The 22,061-nt window shown below is 52.7% G+C and overlaps 1 protein-coding gene across 2 annotated transcripts; it reads left to right on the forward strand.

Annotated features, from left to right (window-relative positions):
* The first annotated feature begins 1,037 nt into the window (after positions 1 to 1,037).
* LOC142473104 (keratin, type I cytoskeletal 19-like) lies at positions 1,038 to 18,335 on the forward strand. 2 transcript variants are annotated; one of them, XM_075580262.1, is made up of 8 exons: positions 1,038 to 1,495; positions 9,398 to 9,480; positions 14,681 to 14,837; positions 15,825 to 15,986; positions 16,274 to 16,399; positions 16,870 to 17,090; positions 17,205 to 17,266; positions 17,618 to 18,335. In XM_075580262.1, the coding sequence occupies exons 1-8, from the start codon at positions 1,139 to 1,141 to the stop codon at positions 17,710 to 17,712; spliced, it is 1,263 nt and encodes a 420-aa protein (XP_075436377.1). In that variant the 5' UTR covers positions 1,038 to 1,138; the 3' UTR covers positions 17,713 to 18,335. The 2 variants fall into 2 exon arrangements, with proteins under 2 accessions (XP_075436377.1, XP_075436376.1); XM_075580261.1 differs by having other exon boundaries at positions 1,039 to 1,495; positions 17,597 to 18,335.
* The last annotated feature ends 3,726 nt before the right edge of the window (positions 18,336 to 22,061 follow it).

The raw sequence follows: 22,061 nt of genomic DNA on the forward strand, positions 1-22,061 counted from the left end.
CCTGCTTCAGCGCAGGTGGCTCAGTCAAAGGACTGAGCCACTGATTAAGCCACCTGTGCTGAAGCAAGGACTGGTTGAGCAACCTGAGCTGAAGCAAGGGCTGATTGAGCCACCTGTGCTGAAGCAGGGACTGATTGAGCCACCTGTGCTCCAATACTGGGGATGCCAACTCCCGTCCTCAAGAGCCCCCAACAGTGAGGTTTTAAGGATATCCCTGCTTCAGCACAGATGGCTCAATCAGCAGCTCAGTCCTTGACAGCACCACCCGTGCTGAAGCAGGGATATCCCTGACCTGTTGGTAGCCCTTTGAGGACCGGAATTGGCCCACGCCTGGTGTAACGCCTCCCAGGAACGCTCACAAGCGGACAAGACATGGCTCCAAAAACTCGAGGGGCAACGACCTCGAAACACTGACGTGGGAGCCACTCAACCGGAAAACGATTGCCGCCACGTCCGTAGCGTGCCACGAGACATTCACCCCAAAGATTGGTCGCACTTACAGGTCCATTACACACTCGGCAAACTTAGAGGAGTCACCGAGGTCTTTGTAGAGCGTGAGTGGATAATTTCCCGGGACTTCCTGCTCTGGCGTTCTCATCGCAGCCAAGTTAATGGTTATAGACATGACACAGGGAATAAAGCCGGATTACTAAATGACGACAATTACTGAATGAATAATAGCCTCTTTTATTTTCAGTGGTGACCCAATGTCAACACAACATAACTCCATGAATAAAAAGTTACTTTGTTACAGGTATCGTCCCTGTGATAAGTAGTTGTCCGTTTGACCCCTTCCTATGGGTTGGTGGCCTACGGTGCTGACCCATAACACAACCTCTCCCCCCCCCCTGCCACTGGCACGCTAAGAATGCTTGACACTTCCAAGAAGTGTTTGTAGCATGTCCAAAGTAAAGCAGTGATCAGTCATTAAAGGGACTCACCGAAGCCTTAAGGCAAAGTGAGCAAAATAAATAGTGTGGCAGGGAGAGAAAAAAAAAGATTAGACTGAGCCCAAGGTGACTGAAATGTGAGCTGGCCAAGATGGGTCATTAACTGAGCCAATGACAATCACTTGAAGTTAAGTAATGTTCCTTGTGTAGTGTTACTTGAGCTCCATAGCTACAGTAGCAGGAGTGCAATGCTAACGTCTCCTGGATTGTCTCCTGCTTGTTCTCCCAGGATGTCCTACAGCAAGGGTGGTGGTCAGGCGAATGGTCAGCATGGCAAGGCGCAGGGGACTCACGTCTTCCATTACCCGAAGAGCAACCCAAGTTATGACAAAAGGAATTCCAATGAGAACCAAGGCGGTCCCAACCAGAAGACCATCATGATGAATTTAAATGGCCGCCTAGCTGCCTACCTCGAAAGGGTGCGCATGTTGGGGCAAGCCAACGGAGAGTTGGAGCTGAAGATCAACGAGGTGTATGAGAAAAGGGCTAAAGTGAGGCAGGACACCAGCGGATACGAAAAAACCGTCGCGGAGCTGGAGTCTCAGGTGAGAACAAGTCATCTACCTCTTTCAGTGGTGGGGTCTCGCAGCCTTTTGCTTGGCAGGCATTTCCAGCAGCAAATGAATAATACAACTCCACACCCCCCCATAAATTATATAGGGCATGGTGGGGGGAGAATGCATTATTGATCTGAGAATAGGCTATTTATTTTTTGATACAGAGCTGACGCGCGAAACGCGTAGGTGAGTTATTCACGAGCTAATAAATGAGTGTTTTTTATTGGAGTTCACCGCCTCCGTTTCTCCTTTTTGGCTGCTGGTTTTGATCAAGTCAGGATTTCCAACCTGACATTTATCGGGTCCGATGTCTACAACGTCGGTAATGCGAGCCGTGATGTCAATAGCGTTGTGAATGACCGAGATGTTGCATGGCCGGTAACGTGAAGAGCAAACAGTTGTGTGTGCTGAGCACGCGCGTTGTAAGCGAAACGTCTTTGTGTTTTGTCACTGAAATTGGATTTGTGATGGGGAGGGTTTTTTCATTCATTGGAAGAGATTTGAGAGAATCGTTCTCTTTTATTTGTTTTTTTGTGTGTTGGAAAATTTCCAAACCATCGCTTGGAATACATGCCAAAATTGACTGATGATAAGTCAAGTAAGATACATATATATTTTTGGATAGTTAAGTATCTAAATGCCGTTACTCTCAAAAAGTCTTTAATTGAAGGTAAATCGTAAAAATCAAAACACAATTTCAGTGACAAAACCCAAAGAAGTTTGACTTAGAACGAGAGTGCTCGGCGCACACACCCTCCTTTTATTTTTTGGTACATTTCTAAAATGTTTGATATTTGCACTTTTTTATTTAAACTCACCGGGAATTCCTCTAATAACAGTGGTGTGTGTGTGGTGTGGCCGCTTCGGCGCATGTGCGTTACCCCCGCGGCCCCATCTGCGCATGCGCGTCCCTCAGCAACTCATGACGTCACTTCCGTTACCCGTTTTCGTTACCGGCCAAGAGATTTTTTTCCCACCCAAAATCACTGCAAGTGTCACCAAAGAAGTTTCACGTCAAAAGTGGTTGTAACCGGCACTTGCCCGACTTTCCGAGTTTTTAGGATTCTCAAACTGCGCCGTGCTATTGCCTGCGGCGTCCTCACCTCTTAGGTTCAATATCAACATACTGATAACAACATAAGTTCGTGGCGGCCGGCGCAAAGTCGAGGAGACTTTTCCTGCACGTACAGAGAAATCGCCAAGCTTTCGACTACCATTGATGCAGTTGGATATCGTGTTGCGGAAGCAGAAACCTTTCTGGGTGTCCTGTCCCTTTGTCAGCTCAAAGAAGGGGCAAGACACCCCTAAACATTGCTGCATCTCTGACGCGGTGACAATTCCTCTGCAGTCTCCTCAACTGATTATTAATGCAGCCTTTCCTCTTGGCTCACCTGTTTTAAAATATATATATATAGAGGTGGGACATTGGGGGTCCCCGGATCTGAACCGCGGTCATTTTAGCTCCAGGGGGCCCACAGGTTCCCGAGATATTTACCGGACACGGTGCTGCCGGTTACTTCCAGGTATTTGCAGATCCCCATGTTACGTGGGCCAATAGGAAGCCGTGACAGATGATATTATAGCTTCCTGTTGGGCCCACGTAACATGGGAGAATTTACTGAAGGCACCATCCCGGGGAACCAGGGTGTCACCAGAGCTAAGATTGACGCGGTTCAGCCCCACGGACCCCTGCTTCCCATTTACAACTGCCGGGTTGTCGACTGCTTGCCTGGAGAATTCTGCACTTAAACCCATCCCCTGTGCGAGATTCCAGCAGCCAGAATAATGGCCCATCTGATTAACACAGCGGGGTGGTCCCTGCATTTGAATGGGACTCAAGCTGTGTGAATCCTACCGGGCTGCGAGTCCCATTCAAACGAAGTGACCCCCCGCTGTGTTAATCTGGTGGACCATTACAGCCTGCTGTGGACCGTCTCAAGAGCTACTGCGAGATTGTCACATATTTTCCTTGGCAAGCAGTCTACAACTGGCAGTTGCATCTGTATGTTAACAAAAAGGGAGGCCAAACAAAAACGGGGAGGTGGAATTGCTCCTCTGAGCTGGTGTGCCGGTCGCCAGAAACGCTCTCTGTCGTGTTGAGGCTTTTACATTACAATTGGGGGGCAATCAATGTTTGGCCGGACATTTTTAAACCCCTCTATGAATGTCCACGGTGGAACTTCTGATGCGGCCGAGCCCCTATGGACTTTAAACCTTTCCGAGTCCCATCGACTTTCGCAAGATAAAGAACACGGGAGGAGCCACAGAGAGCGATGACATACGTTGCTCTGCTGGCTGCGTCCGTTCGCAGTTTGCGGAGTGTTAATAGGAGGAGCTAGGAAGAAGGCACAGCGCCCATTTTGTAGCCGAATGAAACGCAGCGTCGGAGTATCTTCATTATGCCCGCCTTTTATTTGCACTGACGGGTCTGTTTTCCTAACTGAGCGATTGGCGAATGGCTGACGGCGGCACCTTTGACTTGAACATCGATGTCCCACTATAACCCCCCCGTTCTGTTGGGCGGGGGCAGAGGTACCAGTTGGTGTGTAGAATGTGTTGCAGAGATCGGACCGTCTGTGAACCCTTGTCATGCTTGTTCATCTCCTTTTAGGTTGGAGTAAGGCTACGGCCCCCGGAGCGGCTGTCGGCGCGCGCGCGCCCGTTTCAGCCGCGACCTCTGGTCGGCGGTTGCGCTTCCAGTGAAAGAGCAGGAGGTCCGGCGGGTGGGCACGGTGGGGGGCGCGGCCACGAAATCACGTGGCTGGTTGGCTGAACCGCCGCCGCGACCTGGACAGCGCTCGGCAAGCCGTGCCAAAAACGTGTCTTTTGCCAAAGGCGGTGGCGCATCGCGCCTTGTGGGTACACGCACGCCGACAGGGGCCTGCCCCGGTAGAGGACTGCACCTTGTGTGTGGTTAGCACAGAGTTGTATTGTATATATAAGAAGTCGTGTGGTTGGGGGGGTGTGTTCAATCTCTCCGACCAGGACCAAACGAAAATATAATACAATCCGCCGAGCAACTTTGAAGGCTGCGGCCTGGGTAATTATCACCTTATCTTGCACTGTTGTTCGGAGGAATAACTGCTTGGATGGGAAGGCTGCCCAGTTCTTCCTTGTTGTTCGATTTCACATCTCATTGCTCCGTTTATATTCTCACACTCACAATGACATCAGTCACGTCGGGGATTAGAGGCCCCCAACCAAGGGCAAAAAGACACTGGAGGGTGTTAAGGTCCCTTAACGACACGGACAATGAATGCATTTTAGTGCGATGCAAAGCAGGACAAGTTTAAGGTCGGTTATTAACATCATTTCAATACAATGCAAATTAGGCGGCTCAGAGAGGGGACAAAAGACTATTATTTCAGTAACGTAGAGTATTACTGCACATAGGAGCTAAAACACAAACACACACACATCAAATGGAAATATCACTGTGTACTCATTTGCATGTCTTAGACAGGTCTGCAGCCCCGCCTTTCACCCTTATCCCCAGCACACAGTGCTTCCACTGCAGCAAGGGATTCTGGGTAATGACATGCAGCCCCGCCTTTCACCATTATCCCCAGCACACAGTGCTTCCACTGCAGCAAGGGATTCTGGGTAATGACATGCAGCCCCGCCTTTCACCATTATCCCCCAGCACACAGTGCTCCCACTGCAGCAAGGGATTCTGGGTAATGACATGCAGCCCTGCCTTTCACCATTATCCCCCAGCACACAGTGCTTCCACTGCAGCAAGGGATTCTGGGTAATGACATGCAGCCCTGCCTTTCACCATTATCCCCAGCATACAGTGCTTCCACTGCAGCAAGGGATTCTGGGTAATGACATGCAGCCCTGCCTTTCACCATTATCCCCCAGCACGCTTCCACTGCAGCAAGGGATTCTGGGTAATGATATGCAGCCCTGCCTTTCACCATTATCACCCAGCACACAGTGCTTCCTCTGCAGCAAGGGATTCTGGGTAATAACATGCAGCCCTGCCTTTCACCCTTATCCCCAGCACACAGTGCTTCCACTGCAGCAAGGGATTCTGGATAATGACATGCAGCCCTGCCTTTCACCATTATCCCCAGCACACAGTGCTTCCACTGCAGCAAGGGATTCTGGGTAATGACATGCAGCCCTGCCTTTCACCATTATCCCCAGCACACAGTGCTTCCACTGCAGCAAGGGATTCTGGGTAATGACATGCAGCCCTGCCTTTCACCATTATCCCCCAGCACACAGTGCTTCCACTGCAGCAAGGGATTCTGGGTAATGATATGCAGCCCTGCCTTTCACCATTATCCCCCAGCACACAGTGCTTCCACTGCAGCAAGGGATTCTGGGTAATGACATGCAGCCCTGCCTTTCACCCTTATCCCCAGCACAGAGTGCTTCCACTGCAGCAAGGGATTCTGGGTAATGACATGCAGCCCTGCCTTTCACCCTTATCCCCAGCATAGAGTGCTTCCACTGCAGCAAGGGATTCTGGGTAATGACATGCAGCCCTGCCTTTCACCATTATCACCCAGCACACAGTGCTTCCACTGCAGCAAGGGATTCTGGGTAATGACATGCAGCCCTGCCTTTCACCCTTATCCCCAGCACACAGTGCTTCCACTGCAGCAAGGGATTCTGGGTAATGACATGCAGCCCCGCCTTTCACCATTATCCCCAGCACACAGTGCTTCCACTGCAGCAAGGGATTCTGGGTAATGACATGCAGCCCCGCCTTTCACCATTATCCCCAGCACACAGTGCTTCCACTGCAGCAAGGGATTCTGGGTAATGACATGCAGCCCCGCCTTTCACCATTATCCCCCAGCACACAGTGCTTCCACTGCAGCAAGGGATTCTGGGTAATGACATGCAGCCCTGCCTTTCACCATTATCCCCAGCATACAGTGCTTCCACTGCAGCAAGGGATTCTGGGTAATGACATGCAGCCCTGCCTTTCACCATTATCCCCCAGCACGCTTCCACTGCAGCAAGGGATTCTGGGTAATGACATGCAGCCCTGCCTTTCACCATTATCACCCAGCACACAGTGCTTCCACTGCAGCAAGGGATTCTGGGTAATAACATGCAGCCCTGCCTTTCACCCTTATCCCCAGCACACAGTGCTTCCACTGCAGCAAGGGATTCTGGATAATGACATGCAGCCCTGCCTTTCACCATTATCCCCAGCACACAGTGCTTCCACTGCAGCAAGGGATTCTGGGTAATGACATGCAGCCCTGCCTTTCACCATTATCCCCAGCACACAGTGCTTCCACTGCAGCAAGGGATTCTGGGTAATGACATGCAGCCCTGCCTTTCACCATTATCCCCCAGCACACAGTGCTTCCACTGCAGCAAGGGATTCTGGGTAATGATATGCAGCCCTGCCTTTCACCATTATCCCCCAGCACACAGTGCTTCCACTGCAGCAAGGGATTCTGGGTAATGACATGCAGCCCTGCCTTTCACCCTTATCCCCAGCACAGAGTGCTTCCACTGCAGCAAGGGATTCTGGGTAATGACATGCAGCCCTGCCTTTCACCCTTATCCCCAGCATAGAGTGCTTCCACTGCAGCAAGGGATTCTGGGTAATGACATGCAGCCCTGCCTTTCACCATTATCACCCAGCACACAGTGCTTCCACTGCAGCAAGGGATTCTGGGTAATGACATGCAGCCCTGCCTTTCACCCTTATCCCCAGCACACAGTGCTTCCACTGCAGCAAGGGATTCTGGGTAATGACATGCAGCCCCGCCTTTCACCATTATCCCCAGCACACAGTGCTTCCACTGCAGCAAGGGATTCTGGGTAATGACATGCAGCCCCGCCTTTCACCATTATCCCCAGCACACAGTGCTTCCACTGCAGCAAGGGATTCTGGGTAATGACATGCAGCCCTGCCTTTCACCATTATCCCCCAGCACGCTTCCACTGCAGCAAGGGATTCTGGGTAATGACATGCAGCCCTGCCTTTCACCATTATCCCCAGCACACAGTGCTTCCACTGCAGCAAGGGATTCTGGGTAATGATATGCAGCCCTGCCTTTCACCATTATCACCCAGCACACAGTGCTTCCACTGCAGCAAGGGATTCTGGGTAATAACATGCAGCCCTGCCTTTCACCCTTATCCCCAGCACACAGTGCTTCCACTGCAGCAAGGGATTCTGGATAATGACATGCAGCCCTGCCTTTCACCATTATCCCCCAGCACACAGTGCTTCCACTGCAGCAAGGGATTCTGGGTAATGACATGCAGCCCTGCCTTTCACCATTATCCCCAGCACACAGTGCTTCCACTGCAGCAAGGGATTCTGGGTAATGACATGCAGCCCTGCCTTTCACCATTATCCCCCAGCACACAGTGCTTCCACTGCAGCAAGGGATTCTGGGTAATGATATGCAGCCCTGCCTTTCACCATTATCCCCCAGCACACAGTGCTTCCACTGCAGCAAGGGATTCTGGGTAATGACATGCAGCCCTGCCTTTCACCCTTATCCCCAGCATACAGTGCTTCCACTGCAGCAAGGGATTCTGGGTAATGACATGCAGCCCTGCCTTTCACCCTTATCCCCAGCATACAGTGCTTCCACTGCAGCAAGGGATTCTGGGTAATGACATTCAGCCCTGCCTTTCACCATTATCCCCCAGCACACAGTGCTTCCACTGCAGCAAGGGATTCTGGGTAATGACATGCAGCCCTGCCTTTCACCCTTATCCCCAGCACACAGTGCTTCCACTGCAGCAAGGGATTCTGGGAAATGACATGCAGCCCTGCCTTTCACCATTATCCCCCAGCACACAGTGCTTCCACTGCAGCAAGGGATTCTGGGTAATGACATGCAGCCCTGCCTTTCACCATTATCCCCAGCACACAGTGCTTCCACTGCAGCAAGGGATTCTGGTTAATGACATGCAGCCCTGCCTTTCACCCTTATCCCCAGCACAGAGTGCTTCCACTGCAGCAAGGGATTCTGGGTAATGACATGCAGCCCTGCCTTTCACCATTATCACCCAGCACACAGTGCTTCCACTGCAGCAAGGGATTCTGGGAAATGACATGCAACCCTGCCTTTCACCATTATCCCCCCAGCATACAGTGCTCCCACTGCAGCAAGGGATTCTGGGAAATGACATGCAGCCCTGCCTTTCACCAGTCTCAGAGTTCCCTGATTATTTAGGGTGACCTGCGGGGTGCACAGAGACCCCCGTGTGAGATATTAATACTTACACACATCTCTGTCAGCCATAAACACCCCACCTGCTCTTCAGCAGAGGGCGAGGTGCAGACTGACATTGAGGTGAATTATACCTTCAGGCTGATTGGGGGGTTGGTAGGGGCTCTGTCCCGAAGGGGGGTTGGCGGCTTGAATCATGTAGGGATAGGGGAGAGAGGAGAAGAGATATAGGGAGAGAGGGGAGAGAGGGGGAGAGAGAGCGATGGAGAGAGGAGAGAGAGAAGAGATATAGGGATAGAGGGGAGAGAGATAGATATAGAGAGAGAGAGGGAGAGGGGGGAGAGAGAGAGAGAGTGCCAGAGAGAGAGAGAGAGATAGGGATAGAGGAGAGAGGGGAGAGAGAGAGAGAGGAGAAGAGATATAGGGCGATAGGGAGAGAGAAATGGAGAGGGGAGAGAGAGAGAGAGGGGGGGGGGAGAGAGAGAGAGCCAGAGAGAGAGAGAAGAGAGAGAGGAGAGAGAGGGAGGAGAGAGAAAGGAGAGAGAGAGGGGGAGATAGAGATAGAGTAGAGAGAGAGAAGAGATAGAGAGAGGGGGAGAGAGAGAGGGAGAGTTAGAGAAAGAGGAGAGAAATGAGAGAGAGGAGAGAGAGAATCAGCCCCCCCCCCCAATAAAAAACTGTTTGTGTTGTTAAAATAAATTCTCTCTCTTTCCCCTTTCCGAAGATAAAAAGAGCACAAATGACACACTTTGAGCTGTGGCTGAGCATGGAGCACACGAAACGCGTCGCAGACGGCTTCAAAGCAAAGTAAGTTCGGGGGGTTTCCTGCCTGCGCTCTGTCGAAGGGGCACCTCTCGGAAACCCTACGCAGACCGAGGGTTTGCCCGCCCCGCTCACCCATCCGGGGAGCAGCCCCTCGGCACAAAGCCTCCACCTGTGTGAGATTTCAAAGAGACCATGTGTTTTTGGGGGGTTGTGTACCAGGGCAGACACAATGCAGGACGGGCAGCAGAGACGGCAGAGGCATGAACGCGTTCCGCCGGCATCTTAAACTGCTTCCATATTCTTACACGGGCGAGAAACTCCCCATGTCCTGTGGTAGACAAATGGCTTAGGTCAGGGGGTGTGCCAACTCCCGCCCTCAAGGGCCACCGACAGGTCGGATGTTAAGGATTTCCCTGCTTCAGCACAGGTGGCTCAATCAGTGGCTCAGTCGAAGAATGAGCCACTGATTGAGCCAACTGTGCTGAAGCAAGGACGGATTGAGCCACCTGTGCTGAAGCAGGGACTGATTGAGCCACCTGTGCTGAAGCAGGGGTATCCTTAACACCTGACCTGTCGGTGTCCCTTGAGGACTGAAGTTGGCCCACACTTGGCTTAGTTCATGAAGCCTGCGAGTCAAGATCATGGGGGGTGAGGGGGGGGTGGCAAACATGCAACCCCTCCTTCTCTGCTTGGGGAGAGGGGGCGCTACGCCTGGATCGGGCTTCCCCCCCCCCCCCGGAAGCCGGTAAATAAGAGAAAAAAAGACCATCGCCTTCTGACGCGACCTGTCACAGGGTCCGAGGTTAGCCGGGGGGGGGGGGGAGAAACGTAGCTTAATATAGCATCTGGTTACTACACAGGCAACATTGTGGGGAGAAGCTATTCCAAGGTATTCACTGCCCAAATCATTAAGCAGTTACAGCAGGGGCCCCCCTGAAAAAATGTTGAACGGGCGCCCTACGCAAACACCCCAAAATAAATGTAGCTTTCACCGGGGTGCTCGTGTCAGCGGTTTGACGACCAACCCGACTCACCTTGCTCTCAGCCCCCCTCTGATCCCCCTGCCCCCCCTCTCATCCTCACACTAACTCCCCTGACTGTCCTCCTCTCTCCCCCCCCCCATGTCTCACTCCCTTTTTTACTCTTCCTCCCTCTCCCCCACCTCTCTCTGCCCTCTCATTCACTCTCCCCCCTCGTCTCTCCCTGACACAATCTCGCTCCTCACTCAATTCCCTACCAGACACACTCTCAATCTCCCCCCCCCCTCACACACTCAAATTCCCTCCACAAATACACACTCACTCCCCCCCCCCCGTCTCCCAACACCCACTCAATTCCCCCCACACACACACACTCAATTCCCCCAAGGGCTCCCCTCCACACACACTCAACCCACCCACCCCAACACACACACTCAATCACAGCACACACCCACAAACAAAATTACAACACACAAACACTCAATCTCAACACACACTCATTCATATCACACACACAAAGCACACACACTCAATCATAACACAATTCAACAACAACACACACAGTCACACACTTTCAGCTGGGGGGTAGTACTAGGCATACACACACTTAATTCCTACACACACACACACATACACACACACACTCAATTCCAATGATTCATTTTCGTTGTTGCTCAATACCTCTGTAACGTTGTAACTCACGTTATTTGTAACTCATTTCACGATACCACTTATCGTCTGTTTGTCTCGTTTCCCCCGGCGGTTACCGGAAGGTTCCGCACTCTGTCGTTTGTTGCCGTCCCATTCTTAAAAGTGACATTTTATTTACATAGTGGATCACTAATCCAATAATGGGAGAAAGGCACAATGATGTAAGGGTGCGCCCAAAGAATGGTCTTCTCTCTCTGGGAGGGGTCTGAGTCCTCTTGTCCCGTGTCACTGTGTGATGTCACAGTGTGATGATGTCACCGTGTGGAGAGGTCACTGTAAGTGCTTGTGCAGCCAGATTCCTCCCTCTCCCGCCTGCCCTTATCTTTATTGGCTCTCTGATAAGAACAGGGTCGGACAAGGGTACAGAACAAAAAATGGGTTGATAAACTCTTTCCCATGCGGGAGCCCCAAAGCTGCGGCCCCCGCTGCCTGCGCTGCACGTGCGCCCGCGAGGCTGGCGGCGCGTGCAGCCGAGTTCCCCGGTCTGCAGTGAGCTGCAGGGGGAAAGACAGGAGGGGTGGGGGGGGGGGGGGGGGCGCGGCATGTGACTTCACCCGGCAGGTTCGCCCTCATTGTCTGAACTGCCGGGGGGGGAGGGGGAGGTGGCCAAGCGCTCCGTCGCCACTCCTGCGCCACTGGGTGTTGTTTCCTGGTAGACTATGTATCTGGTGACATCATAATGCACATAGCCTGGTGGCAGATAGGGAGAGTAACGTTGCTGTACAGTTTATACAGAAAGCAGATGAAAAAAAGAGAGGAAGTCAGCTGGCACGTGACATCATAATGCACATAGCCTGGTGGCAGATAAGGAGAGTCAGATAGCTATAAAGGCTACCCCTGCCCTTCACCCCCCCCTACCCCTGCCCTTCACCCCCTCTACCCCTGCCCTTCACCCCCCCTACCCCTGCCCTTCACCCCCCCACGCCTGCCCTTCTCCCCTCCCCTAACCCTGCCCCTCACCTACCCCTGCCCCTGCTACCCCTGCCCTTCACCCCCCCACCCCTGCCCTTCACCCCCTCTACCCCTGCCCTTCACCCCCCCTACCCCTGCCCTTCACCCCCCCTACCCCTGCTCTTCACCCCCCTACGCCTGCCCTTCACCCCCCTGCCCTTCACCCCCCCTACCCCTGCCATTCACCCCCCACCCCCTACCCTTGCCCTTCACCCCCACCCCTGCCCTTCACCCCCGCCCCCTACCCCTGCCCTTCACCCCCCACCACCTACCCCTGCCCTTCACCCCCCGACCGCTACACCTGCCCTTCACCCCCCACCCCCGCCCTTCACCCCCCACCCCCTACCCCTGCCCTTCACCCCCTGCCCTTTGCCCCCCACCCCCCACCCTTCGCCCCCCCACCCCATGCCCCCTGCCCTTCACCCCCCACCCCCTGCCCTTCGCCCCCCACCCCCTGCCCTTTGCCCCCCACCCCCTGCCCTTTGCCCCCCACCCCCTGCCCTTTGCCCCCTACCCCTGCCCTTCGCCCCCTACCCCCTTCCCGCCCTTCGCCCCCCACCCCCTCCCACCCTTCGCCCCCCTCCCCACCCTTCGCCCCCCACCCTCTACCCCTGCCCTTCACCCCCACCCCCTACCCTTCACCCCCCACCCCTGCCCTTCACCCCCACCCCCTACCCCTGCCCTTCACCCCCACCCCTGCCCTTCACCCCCTACCCCTGCCCTTCACCCCCCCTACCCTTGCCCTTCACCCCCCCACCCCCTACCCCTGCCCTTCACCACCTACCCCTTCCCTTCACCCCCTACTCCTGCCCTTCACCTCCTACCCCTGCCATTCACTCCCCACCCCCTGCCCCCCACCCCCTGCCTTTTGCCCACCCCCCCTGCCCTTCACCCCCCACCCCCTACCCCTGCCCTTCACCACCTACCCCTTCCCTTCACCCCCCACCCCCTGCCCTTCACCCCCCACCCCCTACCCCTGCCCTTCACCACCTACCCCTTCCCTTCACCCCCCACACCTGCCCTTCACCCCCCACCCCTGCCCTTCACCCCCCCTCCCCGCCCTTCATCCCCAACCCTCTACCCCTGCCCTTCACCCCCCACCCCTGCCCTTCACCCCCCCTACCCTTGCCCTTCACCCCCCCTACCCCTGCCCTTCACCCCCCACCCCTGCCCTTCACCCGCCACCCCCCTACCCCTGCCCTTCACCCCCCACCCTTCGCCCCCCACCCCCCTCCCCACCCTTCGCCCCCACCCTCTACCCCTGCCCTTCACCCCCCACCCCCTACCCCTGCCCTTCACCCCCACCCCCTACCCTTCACCCCCACCCCTTACCCTTCACCCCCCACCCCCTACCCCTGCCCTTCATCCCCCACCCCTGCCCTTCACCCCCCGCCCCCTACCCCTGCCCTTCACCCCCGCCCCCTACCCCTGCCCTTCACCCCCCGCCCCCTACACCTGCCCTTCACCCCCCACCCCCTACCCCTGCCCTTCACCCCCCACCCCCTACCCCTGTCCTTCACCCCCCACCCCCGCCCTTCACCCCCCACCCCCGCCCTTCACCCCCCACCCCCGCCCTTCACCCCCTTCCCTTTGCCCCCCACCCCCTCCCCACCCTTTGCCCCCCACCCCCTCCCCACCCTTTGCCCCCCACCCCCTCCCCGCCCTTCGCCCCCCACCCCCCACCTTCACCCCCCACCCCTGCCCTTCACCCCCCCTACCCCTGCCCTTCACCCCCCCCTACCCTGCCTTTCACCCCCCACCCTTCACCCCCCACCCCCTGCCCTTCGCCCCCCATCCCCTCCCCACCCTTCGCCCCCCACCCTCTACCCCTGCCCTTCACCCCCCACCCCTGCCCTTCCCCCCCCCCTACCCCTACCCCATACCCCTGCCCTTCACCCCCCACCCCCTACCCCTGCCCTTCACCCCCACCCCCTGCCCTTCACCCCCCACCCCTGCCCTCCACCACCCACCCCCGCCCTTCACCCCCCATCCCTGCCCTTCACCCCCCACCCCCGCCCTTCACCCCCCACCCCCTACTCCAGCCCTTCACCCCCTACCCCTGCCCTTCACCCCCTGCCCTTCGCCCCCCACCCCCTGCCCTTTGCCCCCCACCCCCGTCCTTCACCCACCACCCCCTGCCCTTCGCCCACCACCCCCTGCCCTTCGCCCCCCACCCCCTACCCGCCCTTCTCCCCCCACCCCCTCCCCGCCCTTCACCCCCGCCCCCTCCCCGCCCTTCACGCACCCCCCCCTTCCCACCCCGCCCTTCACGCACCCCGCCCCTGCAATCCCGGGCAACGCCGGGTATATCAGATAGTATAATATATAACCCTGTTCCCTTCATGTAACTATGTATTTGTCATCGTAACTCTGTGCCCAGGACATACGTGATAACGAGAGGTAACGCTCAGTGTATTACTTCCTGGTAACACATTTTTATAAATAAAATAAATTATATACTGCATATCCTAAAGTGTCAGGGAACAGGTTTAAGCATTGGGGTCAAAAATGGGACAGGGCCATTCACTCGGAGAGGTCCCGAACGTCCCGCCCTCCGCGCAAGTCCTTGAACACGACGGTTTCCGTCCCAAACTCTCCAGGTACGAGGCGGAACGCGCGCATTACGACGAAGTCGCGGCCGACGTGAAGGGTCTGCAGCGTGTCAGCAGCGACCTCAGGCTGGAGAAGTCCAACCTGGAGATGGAGCTGCAGACGAGGACGGAGGAACTAGCCTGCCTCAAGAGAGACCAACAGGAGGTAACCACTCCACAGCAAGACGTTTCGTTCGATATACAGCGCCATTTAAAGGGCCAATCCCTCGTAGGACCTAAGTGAACTAATTCCATTGACGTGTTTACGGGATACATCTAGGTGACCGATACCTCAGTTACCCACATCTGACCCCTATAAGTATTTTTGATGTATTATTTAAAGGGAGACTTGGGAGGGGGTGGATTTCTTCGGTCTCCTCCCTTTTTGTGTGATGTCATTGTGATGTCACTGTGTGATGTCACTGTGTGATCAGCAAACGCTTGTACAGCCCAAGTCTCCCCCATCCCCACCTCCCCTTATCTTTATTGGTTCTCTGATAAGGACAGGGTAAGGTAGGGGTAAAGAAAACAACTGACTGGCCAACAACCCCGCAATTCAGAACCCCCCCAAGACAAGTAATCAAGCCAGGGCTGTTAGCATTGTAAGATTTCTTTGGGGTAGTCAGTTATACTATGACGTTATTGTTTTCTACCCGACTATGTGATATTGCCCCATTACAGATCCACACAATCGAATCTCTTTAGAAGATCTTGAGGCATCTTGGGCGCTTGTGGTGCTACAGGTCTAAGGCTAAGCGTGTGTGCATCATTTCAATTTGCATTCTCACCTTTACTAGTATGTCCTGAACACAACAGGGAGAGACATTCTAACATTTTGGGGGTATAAACTAGGTGCTACTTTAATTCCTCTACTCATGCTCGATGGAGCCACTTCCAAGACAATCCCTATGGATGACCCATAACCAACGTGGTGTAATAGGTACAGCTGGTCATACAAGAGCCAAAGACATGTAGTGTGCCATCTAAATAGGTACAGTTGCAGGGTATGGGGAGACCCTTCATGTATTGAAGAGGTTTACACGGTCCAAATCATGGCTAACAGTAGAGATGCCCCTTGCACTCCCCCATGAAATTACCCATCTCTCTTGCTTTAATTATAGACCATTATTTGTTTCCTTTTTGGTTTTCGTAGGACACACGTAAGCTTCGGACCCAAGCCAGGTGCCAGGTGAATGTGGAAGTGGACAGTCGGAAGGCCACGGACCTTACCGAAACCATGGCGGAGATGAGAGAGCAGTACGACTCCATAGCAGACCGCCATCAGAAGGACATCAAATCACAGCTGGATTGGCAGGTACTAATTCAAAGACGTTTTGGGAGGAAGACATACTTACTCAATAAAAGGGCCACCGATGCATGGGGAAGTCCAGCTTTATGTTCTATTAAATGAGTTATTCATTTGTAACCAACCAATATAAACAATGACTGTGGTGCTGTCCAACCCTTTCGTTGCGCCCCAAGTATGGCTGCCCTTAAGAAAAGGGCTGTGCCTTTGTCCTGACAAAATACGGTACAGTACCATATCAATGTTTGATTCTTCAAGGACACCGGGACGAACAGTTGACATATATTTTCTTCCAGTCGGAGGGACTCCCTCACCAGAACAGAACGGAAGAAGAAGCTCTCCACATCCAGAAGAACGAACTGGCGGTGCTGAGGCGCACCTTCAGGAGCCTGGAGATCGAGGCAGAAGTTCAGCACAAGATGGTATGTTGAGGTCTAGCGCTCTACGCAGAATACACTATCTGAACCTATCGCCCTCTTCCTCCTCCGCCTATTTTAAACATTTGCATGTGATATATGCACCGGCTTTTATAAACGGGTCACATCCATTTATTTTGTGTAGTGTGTGCATGTGAAGGTTCTGACCCGTACCTGGATGGAAAGAGATATCACTATGACACAATCCAATCCACGTTATCTGACTTGGCAAGGAATTGTCCTACATCTTAAAGGCCCTCTCTCCCAGTCCTTCTAGAAAAAACACTGCCCTATCTCCACTTTCTCCGACATTCTCCTCACCAAGTCAAGGACTCTCCTAACTAATACAGCTTCCTATCGAAGGTGGGAATAATTGATCCCAAATCTCACCAGTACTGTTATAATCGATTGAGAATCACATCACTCAGGGTTCTTAAGGGTCAGCAGGTGTCCATCCCCTTGTGCTATCTTCTCAGAAATCTTCTAAGGAAGTCACACTGTGTGAAACGGAGTCAGCCTACACCAACCAGCTGCAGAGCATCCAGGAAGCCGTGTCCAGGCGTGAAGAAGAGCTCGCAAAGATCAAGGCCGAGGCCCGGCAGTTGACATCTGACGACCGGATACTGCATTACCTTAAGGACCTGCTGGAGATGGAAATCGGAACGTACAGCTTGCTGATGGATGAGGAGGACGACAGGTAGGACTATGGATCAGCCCTGTCATAATACGGGAAGAAGTCATCCTTGGAAGGCTCAACAGAGTACTTCTTCAGCTCCCGGCCACCCTCATATCTACTGCTTCTTTTTCGCAGAATTAAAGATGTGTTTTTTCCGACAACTGACGCAAATCCGCCGGCTTCCAAATCCAAACACAGTAAGTCGTTATAATTTTTAATTAGAAACATTAAAAAGCCTAGCACACGTAACTGCTCATATAGCACAGTTCCTCCCAGAGAACAGAAGATGAGCCAGGGTTACTGTTCCAAAAAAACGTTACGGTCATATCTTCACCACAAATACAACCCTTCAGGTTATCCTTAAATCCGAACTATAGCACCATGGAGAACCTCATTTGTGGGCTCGTGAAAGTTTACCGTTTCTCCTCCCCCCACCGGCTTCTAACGACTTACGCTAGGACAATATGCTTTAGACACACCATCTAACTATCCAAATCACCCTACTATTACATCACTGAGATTTCCAGTGTACCTGTGCTTGATTTCAGAGTCTAAGTCCATCACTACAAAATCCCAAAAAGGTGCTCAAGATCGGAAGGATGGAACGGGACCTCAGGCCGATCATTGGGATGGTCATGAATAAGGATGAAGACGTCCAGTAAAATATACTCTATGTTGTGACACAGGAATTTTATTTATTGATTTGTTCGATTTTTTTTTTGACATCATGCTGCCGTTTACATAGGTTCTCAGTTTGACTTATCACTGAGAGACAAACTCATACCGTTCCACGACCTCCTTTGCAGATTATATCTGTGAATGCCCGAAAGGTCATTACACCCGGTCCATATTCCCCTCTTTGTAGTTTGCCAGCTGTCCACTTTCTTATAGACGCTTTGCCGGCAGCAAATAAACACAGGGTAAACAGAAATAAGAAAGATATATATATATATATATTCTTGTATAGCGCAGAGAGTTTTGCACGCACAAGATCCTCTCCTGTTGAGTGTTGGGGTTGTAACTACTGATTATAGGAAATTAATTACTGTTATTTTCACCAAGCTTCAACCACAAAGTCACACACTCTCCCTCTTTATGGCATTACCAGCTGGCGTTACACGGGAATTGTTAGAAACCCCCCCAAAATACTGAGATTTGTAAATGGCGAATTTATTTATTGTTTTGTTTCTTAATGAAAACCAAGGTATTTATTTTTGTTGTTAAGGGCTGTTTGGTAAAGCTACATTTTTTGATTCTTAATGAAAACACATGTACCTATTTTTATTGTACGGCTGTTTGGTAAACGATGTTTTTCGTTTTTTTTTTCCATCAGGCGCAAAAATATACGCATTTTTTTTGCCAGTTCCCACTCATAAAAGTTGACCAAAGTAAAAAAAAAAAACATGGATTTTGTCAATTCAGTCCCGTTACTTCCAATCCTGCCGAATTTGGTTAAAATCAGCGCAGGTTTGAAAGGTTCAGTCCGCCATCTTGGTTCAAAATGGCGTCCAACTGTATCCTAACCATTGACAAAGCACTTTCTCCTTGATCTCAGGAAATATCATGCAAAATGTGGTTATGACATCGTTAGAGGTGTCCAAGAATGCAGAGCGAACAGGCAGACATCTTTCCGAAATGTATAGTAGATGTTTCCAACAACATTTTGAAAGAAACAAACATGGTGTCTGGCGTGTGACATTTTCTTCATTCCCCTATGCAAATCATACCACGTGGTTACTAAGCAAAGCCATTAACTGTAAGCGGGACCACCGACAGACTCAATCAGTCCCTGCTTCAGCACAGGTACCTCAATTAGTCCCTGCTGCAGCATAGGTGACGCAATAGGCCCCTGCTTAGGCACTAGTGGCTCAATCAGTCCCTGCTTCAGCACAGGTGTCTCAATCAGTCCTTGCTGCAGCATCGGTGACTCAATGGGCCCCTGCTTCAGCAAAAGTGGCTCAATCAGTCCCTGCTTCAGCACGGGGGGGCTCAGTCAGCCCTTGCTTCAGCACAGGTGGCCAAATCAGAGGCTCAATCTCTGTATCTGCTTGTGCATGCGTGTCCGTGTACGTAACTGTTTATGTCGCTCTGTTCCCCCCCCCCCCCTTGTACCGCACTACGGAACATGCTGGCGCTATGCAAATAAACGAGGATAATAATAGTCGTGTTATCTGGTTGTGTGCGGCGTACGGGGGGAGCGGAGTACCACGAGCGACTCGGGACGGAAGGAGACGTTGTGCCTCGGGGTGGGTACGGCTTAGGCCTGAAAAGAGAGCCCACCCCAGGCGTGAGAGAGTATGGAAAGGGAGGAGTGGGAGAGTGGAGGGGGGAGGCTCATTTAAAGAGAATAGACTGTGGGGTCGCCCTCACAATACTAGGCCTCCAGCCTTATAATTATCCTCCTTGTAGCAAAGGATAGCTGTTCCATTAGTGCACGAATCCCAGAATCCTCTGCTCCCGTTCTGATTGTGTTTACCGTGTGTTAACCCGGGGGTGTGCAAATTCTGGCACTGTGCCCCCCCCTGCCTGCTCTCCCCCCAGTGCTCAAGCCCCCCCCTTACCTGCGTGCCGGTGTCAAAGGACGTCACGTGACGCCATGTTGCCATGGCGATGGGCCTCAAATGACGCAGCGGGGTCGTGTGACGTCAAGTCACGTGACATCACACGTCGCCATAGCGATTGTTGCACTAGGTGCAGGAGACCTCGGGAGGGCGACAGGGGGCGTGGCCCGTGACGTCACGCAAGCGGTTCGCCCTCATTGGCTGAACCGCTCGCGTGACGCTGACGTCACGCTTCCGTCGCTGGCCAAAGTCAAAATTCTTTGACTGCAGCGATATTGCAGCACAGTCCATAGACGATGTAATGGCCCATCTGATGAACTAGTCCATAGACGATGTAATGGCCCATCGGATTATCACAGCGGGGGTCCCTGCGTTTGAATGGGACTCACAGCCCCGGTGGGATTCACAAAGCGTGAGTCCCATTCAAACGCAGGGACCCCCACTGTGTTTATCCGATGGGCCATTATAGCGTCTATGGACTAGTTCATCCGATGGGCCATTACATCGTCTATGGACCGTGCTGAGGATTTTCCCCGACACGTTCATGGAACTCCTCAGAATCTGGGCCAAAAAACGACGGTTTCATCTGTATGCGGAGTGAACGGACATAAATACCACCGACGCGTTTCGTGGCTGAGCGCGCTTGATCAAAGAGCACAATAGGGTCCGCTGGTTGGGGGTTACTTGACGACCATGTCCAGGAGGTTGGGGTCATTTATGATGAATAAAAAGGCTGTGGTCATTTGTACCCAACAAAAGGGTGTCTTGTTTTTATTTGGGTGGGTAATTGAACAGGGTGGGTAAGAGTGGTGCAGACAGGGGGGGCAAATAAGCATGGAAGGGGCTATAATCCAGGGTTACAAGGGTCACGAGAGAGCACAACCGCAACACACCGCTGTCCCAAAGAACATGCCTTTGGTGGCACCTGTATTTACTTACCTCTTTTCTCTACTTACCTGTGTACCCCACGTCACCTTTTTCGGCGGGTTGAAGCGTCGGATGTAAAAGGTGTAATGTCACAGAGTCGGCCAGTTCAACTTTTTGGGGGGGGCACTGAATGGAGAAGTGTTTATCAATCCCCCTTATCTCATACTGTCCCTTATCAGGGAGCTAATACAGTCCCCCAAAGGAGCCAGATCAGAAAACATAGGAGAAGGGCCACAAGCTTGTTACGTCATTAAAAAAAACCTAAATACTGGAACATTGTTATTTCAACATTTGGCGAGCATTTATAACCTCTGTACCCTATATATTTACGTTACCTTAAATCCGCAGACCAAACAATATCCTACATGGGATGCATCAGCTTAAATGGGATCCATGTGAATGGATACTACAGGAAAAAGGTGACACGTTGTGTGCTCATTTGCATGTCATTTCCCAGAATCCCTTGCTGCAGTGGGATCACTGTATGTTGGGTGATAATGGTGAAAGGCAGCGCTGCATGTCACTTCCCAGAATCCCTTGCTGCACTGGGAGCACTGCATGCTAGGTGATTACGGTGAAAGGCAGGGCTGCATGTCATTTCCCAGAATCCCTTGCTGCAGTGGGAGCACTGCATGCTGGGGGATAACGGTGAAAGGCAGGGCTGCATGCCATTTCCCAGAATCCTTTGCTGCAGTGGAAGCACAGCATGCTGGGGGATAACGGTGAATATATATATACAATTAAAGCCTCCCTGCTTGTATACTCTTTTTAATTTATATTTATCAAGTGCCCGCCACTCATGAATCCGATACATTAATATTGTATATGTCAGACCTCCTGTGTCATGGGCAGGCATGTACAGTATTCTATACAGTATTCTATACAGCATTCTATACAGCACTGCGACTTTGCCATTGGCTGTTGGGCGCCACGTGTGTGTTTCTTGGAGTGAATGGCTATAGGGGTTTTATTTTTTCGCTTTTTTATTTTTGCCCATATAATTGTGTCAGCATCTTTAATTGCAGTATGTTAAAAAACCAAAAATCCTGTCTCTCCGGGCACGGATTGTGAAAGCCTGTCATTACCCAGAATCCTCGGCTGCAGCGGAAGCACGGTATGCGAAGGGATAGTGGGGAAGGGCCGGCGGGCAGCCCTGTCTGTGAACGTGCTCACAAGTTATATTTGTAATTGCTGCACGGTGGAGGGGCTGTTGTCAATTTTTTTTTTACCCACCCTAACTTATATAATGTGGGGTGGAAACCTATCCCAGCGTCACACTGCTAAGCCAGTACGACCAGCTTCATAGCTGTCTGTGAGTAGGTGTTGCTGGCTCTGCACTTCTGTAACCCGCTTTACAGGTGTGTGTGTGTGTGTCTGTGTGTGTGTGACATTAGGTAAAGGAGCCCCTGCCCCGAAGAGCTTACACTCTAAGTGGTAAGTGGGGAGAAGTTACAGAGGCCGTAGGAGGGGGTTCGGGTAAGTGCGCCTGCAGGGGGCCGCGGTC

The sequence above is a fragment of the Ascaphus truei genome, chromosome 23 (genome assembly GCF_040206685.1).
Source record: "Ascaphus truei isolate aAscTru1 chromosome 23, aAscTru1.hap1, whole genome shotgun sequence".
NCBI classification, from domain to species: domain Eukaryota; kingdom Metazoa; phylum Chordata; class Amphibia; order Anura; family Ascaphidae; genus Ascaphus; species Ascaphus truei.

Bases quoted from the DNA above. Each gene is read 5' to 3' on its own strand.
- LOC142473104 (XM_075580261.1), top strand. From the start codon at position 1,139: ATGCTAACGTCTCCTGGATTGTCTCCTGCTTGTTCTCCCAGGATGTCC. The intron at 15,987-16,273 runs GTACTAATTCAA...ATTTTCTTCCAG, and splicing joins AATCACAGCTGGATTGGCAG to TCGGAGGGACTCCCTCACCA. The intron at 17,091-17,204 runs GTAGGACTATGG...TCTTTTTCGCAG, and splicing joins ATGGATGAGGAGGACGACAG to AATTAAAGATGTGTTTTTTC.